The sequence below is a fragment of the Salvia splendens genome, chromosome 10, assembly GCF_004379255.2.
Source record: "Salvia splendens isolate huo1 chromosome 10, SspV2, whole genome shotgun sequence".
In the NCBI taxonomy this organism is placed as follows: Eukaryota; Viridiplantae; Streptophyta; class Magnoliopsida; order Lamiales; family Lamiaceae; genus Salvia; species Salvia splendens.
Window position 1 is genome coordinate 11,109,009 of NC_056041.1, and position 12,305 is coordinate 11,121,313.

A 12,305-nucleotide genomic window follows, 5' to 3' on the forward strand; every position below is an offset into this window, starting at 1 on the left:
TGTTATGGTTCGATATTAACAGAACTCCCCTGTGTTCTTTCTCCTTATTGTTTAATTAATAAATTATTAATTTTGCTAATCAATACTAGGACTGACAATTTTCGACACGACACGATAATCTGATACGAATCCGCACGAAATTATTGGGTTGAGGTCAAGTCTTATTGGATCCGTGTCCTTATCGGGTTGACCCATTAAGAACCCGATAATTTCGGGTTGGGTTCGGGTCGGATACGGGTAACCCATTAAGAAATAATATTATTTTTTATTTTTATTTAAAAATATATATATTACTTTAATTTTTTAATTTCTTATAAATTAGGTTTAAATAGTATAAAACGAATTTTAATTGTGTAAATTAGGTTTAAAATTAAGGTTTAATCGTGTAATATTAGGTTTTAATCGTGTAATATCAGGTTCGGGTTGTTATCGTGTCGTGTCAACCCATATTATATCGTGTCGATAACGGGTTCGTGTCGGGTGCAGGTCGTGTTCGGATTTGAAGGTAGCATGTCGGGTTCGTGTTCGGATTTACAGTTTCCTTAACATGTCGGGTTCAGGTTAGGCCTTATTGGGTTGTGTCATTATCAGGTTGACCCGATAACGACCCAATCCGCACAATTTGCCAGCCCTAATCAATACCAAAGGCAAGGGCAAGGCAATGTAAATATATAGAAAGGGGTGAACAAGTATAATTTGAATGCCTAATATTCACTTATCAAACATTTGAAAAGGAAAAGCTTTTTCTAAGAATGAATCTTTTCCCAAATATTTTCTGGATTGATATTTTTTGAGTCATTGTATCAATCAAGAAGTGTAACTAAACAATCAATCTTTCAATTTATGATATTGTTTGTCTAAATTTTTACACATATTTAAAGTTCGGATATAGAGTTTATCCGAATTGTAATAGAAAATTAACCGAAAATTTTAAAAACTAGTACTCCAATTTAAAACTATTTATTTAGTACTAGTGAGAAAATCGGGTTTATAGGGGAGTTTGCCTTTAAAATAACGTAAATGTACCCATTTTGTTATCCCTTCCATATATGGAAAAAACGCCACCCACATTGGCGTTTTTATAAGTGAAGACGCCACCCACATTGGCGTTTTACAATTCAGAACCGTATGTCGTCGTATTTTATTGAAATACAGTATTTGTTAAAACACGCTAATCTGGTTGGCGTTTTTTCATAAAAACGCCGTCACCACTGGCGTGTTTCAATAAGGTAAACACGAGGTGTTTTTGAGTACCCGAAACACGCCAACGGCACTGGCGTGTTTCAGTGTGGTTGCATGAAATTGTCTTTTTCTGAGGATATGCATCTTTCATGTTTTCAGCTGTCTTTCATGTTTTCAGCTTTTGCATTTTTAAAGCATTCTTTGATATATTTTATTGAGCTATGAGAAATGTATCTTTCACAAATTTATAGCGGTAAGTTAGAAAAGTTACCAAAATCTTGCATTAGAGCATCTACAAGACTATAACAGGACTACATGAGTCTCACCACGCCTCTCTGCCTAACTCCAAGTCTCCAACAATCCCTCACATTAATTTACAACTTTCATTGCTGTTCTTAAAATTATGATAACAGTATAATTTTTGTTCGAATACAATTATCACTGACTCGAGCGAGTTAAATTTCAAAACTTTTTTTTTAAATATAGGTACATCTTACTCCTTATATTATAACATGAAATCCGTTTGTAAGATATTAACCCATATAAGAATCAAAAGAAAAAATAAATAAATAACAGTAAATAGAATTATTAATAATAATATCATATTTGAAAAATAGAATAGAGAAAAAAGGGAAAGAAAGAGTATTCAGCTGGAACTTTAATGAAGGTCCATAGTTATACTAGAGGTTAAAAAGAGTGAACTAATGAAGCCTGCGTGGTAGGCAGTGGGAAATGTGGTCGAACTTGAAAATAAAGATTTTGCCAAAAAAGTAAATGACTCAACTATCTTACTAGTTACTACCTTGGGACCAGTGGCGGACACAGTAAGAGAGAATGGAGGGCTTAAGCCCCTGCCAACAAATTAATTTCTTCTCTTTTTTCTACTTCAAAACTTTTTGTAAATTTCAAAAGCAAGCTTCAACACATGCTAAGATAGTGCAATTAAAGAATAAATCAACAAAAATTTATTGGTAGGAAGGACTGAATTGAACCTGCAAACTGAAAACTTACTGAGAAAAATAAAGAAATAAAATGGCCGCCCAACATATGAAGGAAGAAGATGACCATCAATTAGGATTATTATATTATATTATTGATTGCTGTGCCTATTACATTTATTGACTTTACCAAATAATTTCACCTTCAAAAAATTACTATATCTATTTTATTTCTATAAGTGATTAATTCACTAAAAAATCCGTAAACTGATATTTAAATGATATATCACAATAATTGACTAAAAAAACAATCGAGGTCGATCAAATAGTTTGTGGTAAATTTAGTGGCTCAACTTTTTAGCCAATTTTGATTTAAGTTCAGTTTTTCATCATGATTTTTCTTTTTATTCAATTATGTAAATATTAATTTTTTTTATAATTTTTTATATTTACTTTATTATTGAAATATGAGAATACAATATAAAAAATAAGCATCGGACATGTAATAGTATAATTCATATAAAGTTGTATAATTTATTAAAAAATTATAATTTATGATTATTTTGCTTGACTTTAAAATATTAGGTTTAAAATTTTTATGGTGGGTTAGAATTTAAGTTATTTAAGTTGAATATTTTGAAGTAGATTCAAATCATATTTACACTCTTTAGAAAATATACATTTCAATCCATGAAAATACATAAATACTATCAAACAATAACAAATATAAATACAACATAAATTCAGAAAGGAATATGACTGACTTAACTACCTTGGTGTATTGAAACAGAACGCAGCCAAGGTTTCGGGCCTGTTCGTGGGAACCAAAGACAAATGCCGGGGTTGTGAGAAGACAGTTTATCCCATTGAGAAGGTTTCTGTGAATGGAGCTGCACAAGAGCTGCTTCAAATGCAGCTACGGAGGGTGCACGATAAGCCCGTCCAACTACATTGCGCATGAGGGTGTGCTCTTCTGCAAGCACCACCAATGAGGCTTTTATTAGTATAAATGATCAATCAGCTGGAATAAAGCATCAATATACTATTAAGAAACAAATTAGCAAGAAGAACCATATTATAAATACCGCCTAGAATAAAAAGACAATTTTCTCCATTAATAGAAATTTACACCAGCAGAAAAAGAAATCATTACTCACAAATGGAAGTCAAGTCCAGAAATTACATAAAGGGGGAAAGAAACACGCCAACTGCGGTGGGTACTACCCGAAAGATGCATATCCTCAGAAAAAGACAATTTCATGCAACCACACTGAAACACGCCAGTGGTGACGGCGTTTTTATGAAAAAACGCCAACCAGCTTGGCGTGTTTTAACAAATACTGTATTTCAATAAAATACGACGACATACGGTTCTGAATTGTAAAACGCCAATGCGGGTGGCGTCTTCACTTATAAAAATGCCAATGTGGGTGGCGTTTTTCCCATATATGGAAGAGATAACCAAATGAGTACATTTACGTTATTTTAAAGGTATACTCCCCTATAAACCCGATTTCCCCCGAAAGTTGATAGTATTTTTTTCATCTCTTAACTAGGTTTTTCAATTTCTGTTCAATCTTCCACTCTGATTGCCAATAAAACTTCCGCTTTTTTCCTCCTCCAGCGTCTTCTCGCTCTATCTCTGAAACTCACGCCGCCCTTCCTCCTCCGGCGCCGCCCACTTCTCCAGGCTCCGGCACTGACTGTTGCTCCAGCCAACCAGCCCCCTGTTTCAGAGCCGTCGCATGAAAGACTTTGTTATTGAACCGCCTGCATAAATCCTCTCAAAAGAATAAGGCTGCGCTTATTGGAATATCTGATTTCTCAAATCATCTCCGAACGATTCTTCCATTTGCTGATGCCAAGCATTCAAGAATGATGGCAATTTTCAATAATCCTGGTACGTTGCAATTTTACATTTGAAGTATCCCTAGTTCCGGATTGAATGTTTGTGAGGTGGTTCTGAAGTTGACTTTGTTACAGAAATTTTCCCTTTCCTGCTAATTCAGTAGCAGCATATTTGTGCTTTTCATGATTATATGTTCATTAATGTTTCTGCTCTCTTCTGTTGCTGCAGTGCTGAAACTGCGGCTTCAGCAGAAACCGTTCTACTTGTATAACACTTTTAAAAGGTTATCATCTTTGAATGATGGGACTTGTGGTGTGGATGGTAATGAAGGAATTAGCAATGACGGGAAGTGGAGAACTCCTCATAGTAATGGAGGAGATGCTCATATGAGGAAACATGAAGTTCTTAGGAGAGGGATTGAGAATGTGTATCATATATTGGAAAGTGGTCCATGGGGACCTTCATTGGAGAAAGCTCTCTCTTTGTGTGATGATAAACCTGAGCCAGACCTGGTTATTGGAGTGTTGAGGAGGCTGAAGGATATCAATCTAGCAATTCACTACTTTAGATGGGTGGAGAAGGCGACAAACCAAGTGAATCTGCCAGAAACATACCATTCGCTTCTGATATTGATAGCAAGGTGTAGGAAATTTGATAGAATTGGACATATTTTGGAGGAAATGAGTCTTGCTGGATTTGGACTTTCTTTCGAGACTAGCATGGAGTTAGTTTCTAGTTGTGTGAGGGCGCAAAGGTTGAGGGAGGCGTATGATCTTATGCAAACAATGAGAAACTTCGAATTCCGCCCAGCATTTTCAGCATACACCACTCTTATAGGGGCACTGGCTGTGGTGCGTAAGCCTGAGCACCCTAATCTCATGCTTTCCCTCTTTCATCAGATGCAGGAGTTAGGTTATGAAGTAAGTGTGCATCTATTTACGACTTTAATTCGTGTTTTCGCCCGTGATGGTCAGGTTGATGCTGCTCTCTCATTGTTAGATGAGATGAAAAGCAACTCATTTCAAGCAGACATTGTTCTATATAATGTGTGTATCGACTGCTTTGGCAAGGCTGGTAAAGTTGATATGGCTTGGAAATTCTTTCATGAGATAAAATCCCATGGTCTCATTCCTGATGATGTGTCATTTACCAGCATGATAGGAGTTCTTTGTAAAGCTAATAGGATGAATGAAGCTGTTGAGCTGTTCGAACAGATGGAGCTGAATAGGTCTGTTCCATGTGCATATGCTTATAACACCATGATCATGGGCTATGGGTCTGCTGGAAAGTTTGATGAAGTGTATAAGTTGCTTGAGAGGCAAAGAATGAAGGGATCTATTCCAAGTGTGATTGCATACAATAGTCTTCTTACATGCCTTGGTAGGAGAGGAAAAGTAGACGAAGCCTTAATAGTTTATAGTGATATGAGAACAGATGCCATGCCCAACCTCTCTACATATAATATTCTTGTTGATATGCTTTGTCGGGCAGGAAAACTTGATGCAGCTTTAGCAATACAACAAGACATGAAGGCATCTGGCATGGCTCCTGATATAATGACCGTCAACATAATGATAGACAGATTGTGCAAGGCGAATAAACTTGATGAGGCTTGTTCTGTCTTTCGCAGCATGGATCGTAAAGTTTGTAGTCCAAACAAATATACATTTTGTTCCCTGATAGATGGCTTGGGCAGGCATGGCAGAGTAGATGATGCATATAAATTATATGAAGAGATGTTGGATTCTAACGAGGTGCCGGATGCGATTATATATACATCCCTAATCAAGAACTTTTTCAAGTCTGGCAGAAAGGAGGATGGTCATAAGATCTACAAGGAAATGGTCCGACAAGGCACCTCACCAGACCTCACACTCCTTAACACTTATATGGATAGTGTTTTCAAAGCTGGTGAAACAGAAAAGGGCAGAGCCCTGTTTGAGGATATCAAAGTGCAGTTTACCCCTGATGCACGAAGCTACTCGATTCTAATAAATGGTCTCATAAAGGCTGGTTTTGCACGTGAGACTTACGAGATCTTCTATGCAATGAAGGAACAGAGTTGTGCTCTTGACACCCTTGCTTATAACACTGTTATTGATGGATTTTGTAAATCAGGTAAAGTTAATAAAGCTTACCAGCTATTGGAGGAAATGAAGGCCAAAGGTCATCAACCGACTGTGGTGACATATGGTTCTGTTATTGATGGGCTTGCTAAGATTGACCGGCTTGATGAATCTTATATGCTTTTTGAAGAAGCAAAATCAATTGGAGTAGAACTGAATGTAGTTGTGTATAGCAGTCTTGTAGATGGGTTTGGAAAGGTGGGCAGAATAGATGAAGCATATCTCATCATAGAGGAAATGATGCAGAATAATTTGACGCCTAACATTCAAACATGGAATTGCTTGCTTGATGCACTTGTTAAGGCAGAAGAGATTGATGAAGCCCTTGTCTGCTGGAATTCTATTAAAGACTTGAAATGCATACCTAACATTGTAACATACAGCATTCTTATAAATGGTCTGTGTAAGGTTCGGAAGTTCAATAAAGCCTTTGTGTTTTGGCAAGAGATGCAGAAACAAGGGTTGAAACCTAATGCAATCACCTATGTCACAATGATATCTGGGCTTTCCAAGGCTGGTAATGTATTGGAGGCTGTTAAACTGTATGAAAGATTCAAAGAAAACGGAGGTATACCTGATTCGGCCTGCTATAATGCAGTGATAGAAGGCTTGAGCTTAGCGAATAAGGCAACAGAGGCATATCAACTATTTGAGGAAACAAGGTTAAAAGGTTGTAAAATACACACCAAAACCTGTGTGGTTCTTTTGGATGCGCTTCATAAAGCTGAATGTCTCGAGCAAGCTGCTATAGTGGGCGCTGTATTAAGGGAAACAGCTAAATCACAACATGCTTCTAGATCGTTTTGATGTTGAATTTTCCGGTGCCAGAAGTTGTGTATCTTTTGGTGTGTTGGCTCTTCTATTTACAAGCATAGAAAGATTGAATGGAAACTTGCACATGTTAAGTGAGTGGACATTGAGGAAGCAATCGACTCAATATCAACTAATTTTATGAGCACCACACATATTGATCAATTAACTTGGATTGCATTGCAGATTTGTCCCTAGAGGTATGATTATTTTCATGTTAATATTAGTGTAAGATGGGATGAATCATGAAATGCCATTTTTTTCTCTGCGCTGCGTGTTTTTCTGGAGGATGCATTAACTCTTCTTTTCAAATTTGCTCTACTTATTGGGCTTTAAAGGTTAACTGTTCATGGTTAGAAAAATAGTATCTTGGTTAAACACAGTTAAGCTGCTTGCCTGTTTTGTTGCTCATACTTGGCAAAGATGTACTAGTTGTTAATAGACTGATAAAAGTATTGTTCTGCTAGATAACTCTTCATAGAGTTCGTAGAAGAAAGAACTTGTAATCATTTACACAAATGTGTTCTTGAATATTCAGCCATATAACAGGAGTTCCTTCTTTTCTTGCTTTAACAAGGCAGCAAGACCTTATCTTTCTGTTTTATCGCTTTTTTATGGATCTCTATTCCCATTTATATTTATCAGTCTACTTCAGTTTGTGGTAACTTTGAATGGCCTTTTTTGCAGCGCTGCAGTGCAAGCTCCTTATATTGGTTGGTACATTATAAGAAGCTCCTTGCAGTTCCTTCCAACCATTCCCGGATACATTCTTGAAACAATATGGTCGGGTGTTCCTTTCTGCATAAACGTGTCGAAATTCGCACGCATCACATAATATTCTTCTGGTTGTACTTGATTTTGTCCATCAAGTGTTTGTGGGTCCTACACGAAATTCCTTGTGAAACTCAAGGTGATCGAAGGATAAGGATAATGATATTTCTCCTAGATAGGCCTTCCAACAGTTGTATGTATAACTAATGCAGCTTTTACTTTCTTCACATGTGGTGTCCTAAACAAGAGACAAAATGGGTCAGAACTGAGTAGGCATTTCGCTGTAATGCAGATTGCGTGCCCAAATTGCCTCCCAACAAATTGGATACTGTGTAATACTGATTACAGTACATTTTTATTATACATTTTACTACAATTAATTTCTCTAGGCTTGACACAATTATACTAGTAAGTGCCTGATTTTTTCGGTGGAGTAGTCCATGTACTAATTCAAATTTCGCATAGTTTAAATCCTTATGTTAGATTGAGTTGTTTGCACAAGATTTGCTATATGGAGTATATAATTACTAGTAGTATCATCAAATTAACAAGCTATATTGTTTGAGATAAAATCATCACATACAGACAGACTGTAGTGGTGTCGTGTTATCACGACAAAGCTATAAATCAACTCGTTCATAGATTTCCTTTTCTTAGAGAATGTGAAACTCAATCAAGAAATAGTCCTATTTCAAATGAAACACATGTAGTAATAAACAGTGCATCTTTACATTGCGATTGATGAATTCAAAGAAACAACAGTATTTCACCATCAACAGTGCTCTAGCATTGCTGGTAATCACCCTTTTGCTGCATTCACTTCAAAATAACTCCAACTTCCTTTAAATAATTTATTTAAATTAGTTGATAAGCCCCATATTAAAATTCAAACTTAGCAAAGTAATCCAAAATACCCCAGCTATTAATTTCTCTGAATTTTTCGGAGAAATTTAATCTCGAGTTTTACTCCTTTTGCCAATTTATTTATTTGGTGCTAAACAATACCATTACAAAATGCACCCTATTTAATATTAATCGTACACCAATTGAAATGAATAAAGAAAAAAATCTTGTAGGTGAACAAAAAAAAATTCGCTGATATATTCAAAAACCGAAAGTTGTAAATACCCTACCGTTGAAAGTATATTGGTGATAAAAAATGGTTGTGGAAGCAACCAATTGGATACTGAAGCATCACATAAACAACAGGATCCTACTTCAAAGTTTTTTCTTTCTCACATGATAGGAGACTCCCAAAAAGAAACAAAATAAATTAAATAAAAGATAAAGAAAATTAGGGAGTGTGGGGGGTGTGAGAAAAGAAAAAGGAACCATGCATGTTATCAAAGATAAGCCACCTGTCCCTGATACATGTACCTTCTATTCTCCATTAAATAAATATTATCTCTAGATTTTCTCTATCTTTGTTAGAGACTATTCGTTATAATTGCAAAAAAATTTCAGCATAGAGATTAATAAGGAGTATTTATTGTGATAAATGAAGAAATTATAAAACTAAGAGAAAAGAATAAAATAATACTCCACAAACTAAAGTGTAAAAAAGAAACTATATACTCCCTCCGTCCGCAAAGAATATGCACTTTAGGGTCGGCCACGAGTTTTAATGTAAAATTGATGAAGTAAGAGAGAGGTAGAGAGAAAAAGTAAATAAAGTATTATTAGTGGAGAATGAGTCCCACCTCATTAGAAAGAAAAGATTTTCAAAATTAGAAAGTGCATATTCTTGTGGGACGGATTAAAAAGGAAAGTGTGCATATCCTTGAAGGACAGAGGGAGTACTCCTCTTTATGTCATGTTAGTATTGAAGCATTTCTTTCTACTACAAAGATGAAAGAATAAATATTTAATAAATTAAGTGCAATTATAATAAAGTAAGTAAACAGTGAGAGAAATATATAAACGAGAGAACAAAATAGGAAAGATTAATTATGTTTAATTTTGCTAAAAAATTGACTAAAAACCGTAATAGTAAGCCCAAATAGGAATATGACACTAATGGAACAAAGGGCATATTTTGTTGTCCTATAAAAACAGAGTTTTTGAAATAATACAAGTGCTGGTAAAATAAGATAAAAGTAGACAGAGAAAATCATTAGAATTAGAAGAATGAAATCCACCCAATTAAAAATAAAAAAAGTCACTAAATAAATAGAGTGAACTAACTAAATAAATAGAGTGAACTATCTTTATGGGATGACCAAACTACAAGAAAAATCAATACTACTATTTTTAAAAAATGGAAGAGTACTATATATGAATATAACTCAGATAATGAGATATTTTAAAATAAAAAAATGACTTAATTATAACAAAGAGTACACAATTAATTTTTACAGCGATACAGTCACTATTAACACAAAATACATCCAAATATATATTTTTATTTATACTCATATTCTTAAACGTCCACCGACAGACATGCTAAATATCTTCCCAATACTCGGTTACACACACACAAAAATAAACACAAATACAAATACAGAAGCATATAATTAAGCGGACAGTAGTCATATTACAAACAATTCGTATATTAATATACCCTTTGGGTATTATGGCTCGTAGAACTGGATCATTGTTTATTTTTAACCACGATAATAAAGCTGATGTGTTGAATAAAAATAATTAAAGACAAATCACTAATCTGGTAATTAAACATTAGGCTATAATAAAAACCACGATTTCATGTCATATACTAATTGAGAAGACAAAGAAAGGGTTCAAAACTAGTGAAACAGAAAAAAGAAGCAAAAGAAAAGAAATATTTACAATTTACAAGAAGCGATGGCCATGAGAAAAGAGATCAAGCAGGTGCTAATCCGGGTTAATTAACCTAATTACCGATCCATAGCGACAGCGCCGCCGCGGTATCGAGCCTCCATGCAAACCCTCCACACTCCATTCTCCACACGTCGCACGGCACCGTTTTGGACGCCTTCTCGTTCCCGCCCGTGACCACCCTCACCTTGCACGTGAACCCCGCGCACCTCGCCGGCAGCGCCACCCCCTCCTCCACCACCACCTCCCCCTCCCCCGCCGCCATCCTTCTGTACGCCGGGTTCGTCCACCTCACCCTCCTCAGCCCGTCCGTCACGAAACCCGGACACGCGTCACCCTCCAGCCTCCTCACCCTCTCCCCGTCCCCGTACGGATACAAATCCCCCATCCACGTGTTCGTCACGCATTCGACCTTCACCCACGACGCTGCCACCTCCCTCCGCTCCACCTGCCGCCCCCCGTTCTCGAAGCTCAGCCACAGAGGATACTTCGGCTTCGACGACACCGCCGCCGCCGGCTCTCTCACCCCCGGCGCCTCCGGAAGCAGCGACAGCGTCTTGATATCCTTCTTCTCCGGCGAACACCTCCTCTTCTTCCGACCACAGCTGCCGTCTTTGACAGCATGCCTCCTCTTGCGGCGGCTGGTCTTCATAGAGGCCGCTCCGCTGCTCTCCGGCGAGGCGGAACTGGAGCTTCCGCCGCCGGAAACAGATCCGTTGGTGGAAGCCGGTTTTGGAGCGATTGGACGAAACCTCCGCATTATCCTATCCACCTTAGAGATATCGTACGCACCCCCGGCGTACCGCGCTATACAGCACCCTCCCGTATGATCCATTTCTTTTTTTTTGTGGTTTGTGAAAAATGTGAAGAGAAGGGTTTTAGTTACGAAGAAAGGTGGGTGAGCGGGGATAGGGATTTATAGGGGGGCGAGGAGGGGATGGCGGAGGGAGATACGTGGCGCTAAGGACCCACGTGAGAGTAGGCGAGAGTAGCCAATAGGAGGAGAGGGATGTGGGGCCCGGTGAGGGAGCCAATGGGATGCGGGGTTGTGGCAATTAGGGCACCTAGGGTTCCACGCTGATGGAAGTTCCAGAAAGTGGCACGTGGAAGCTAACGGCGCTATTCGGCGCGACAGACGCGGACGTGGTCTTTTAACTTTGACACATCTGTGGAGGAGGTGACCCAAAGTTTGTAACTCCAATGACAGGAATGCTAATTGGTTGCCTCAATTGACTCAATTTTTCCTATTTTCAGACTTCATTTATTTACTTCTTGATTTGATAAATACTGGCCATTTTTGGTGTATATATATACTTCAATTTTTTTTTATTGATAATTTGATGTTACAATTTCCACAATTAGACATATACAATGCTCATCATATTCCTGTGGAGGTCGTGAATCGGGTATCCAACCCATAGTATTGACACCTTCAACTCCCAGTCCCATTTTTTTAATATTCGAGGGGCGGATGCAGGAAAAAATAATACAATATTTAGGAGCGACTTAATTATTTTTTAAAATTTTCTAGACTTCAATACTATATGAGCTAAAAATAATTTTCTACAAATTTATGTAATACTCCCTCCGTCCGGTTTAGGAGTGCAATTTAATTAGGGCACGGGTTTTAAGAAATTGTTAGAGTGTATAATAATTGAAGTGGTGTTGCAATATAACAAAATAAAGCTATAATTGCAACCACAAAACGATCGCGAAACAAAGGTGCACCGATTGTATTGATAATAAAAGAGGAATGACAACAAGAACACTCTAAACGAGAAACAAAAGAACACTGAGAGCAACACGGAAAGATAGGAAGAGTCTTGGATCCTG

At 37.3% G+C, this 12,305-nt stretch overlaps 2 protein-coding genes across 4 annotated transcripts; one reads left to right on the forward strand and one right to left on the reverse strand.

Moving 5' to 3' along the window:
* The first annotated feature begins 3,660 nt into the window (after positions 1-3,660).
* On the forward strand, positions 3,661-8,076 carry LOC121750128 (pentatricopeptide repeat-containing protein At3g06920-like). 3 transcript variants are annotated; one of them, XM_042144592.1, is made up of 4 exons: positions 3,661-4,020; positions 4,198-4,820; positions 4,944-7,105; positions 7,593-8,076. In XM_042144592.1, the coding sequence occupies exons 1-3, from the start codon at positions 3,996-3,998 to the stop codon at positions 6,900-6,902; spliced, it is 2,607 nt and encodes an 868-aa protein (XP_042000526.1). In that variant the 5' UTR covers positions 3,661-3,995; the 3' UTR covers positions 6,903-7,105; positions 7,593-8,076. The 3 variants fall into 3 exon arrangements, with proteins under 3 accessions (XP_042000526.1, XP_042000525.1, XP_042000524.1); XM_042144591.1 differs by having other exon boundaries at positions 4,198-7,105; XM_042144590.1 differs by lacking the exon at positions 3,661-4,020 and having other exon boundaries at positions 4,170-7,105.
* A 2,451-nt stretch (positions 8,077-10,527) lies between these two features.
* Positions 10,528-11,307, reverse strand: LOC121752609. The gene has a single exon (XM_042147731.1). It carries the CDS (start codon positions 11,305-11,307, stop codon positions 10,528-10,530), a length of 780 nt encoding a protein of 259 aa, XP_042003665.1.
* Positions 11,308-12,305: the final 998 nt, after the last annotated feature.

Excerpts from the sequence above, each read along its gene's own strand:
- LOC121750128 (XM_042144590.1), top strand. The coding sequence starts at position 4,170 with ATGTTTCTGCTCTCTTCTGTTGCTGCAGTGCTGAAACTGCGGCTTCAG.
- LOC121752609 (XM_042147731.1), bottom strand. The coding sequence starts at position 11,307 with ATGGATCATACGGGAGGGTGCTGTATAGCGCGGTACGCCGGGGGTGCG.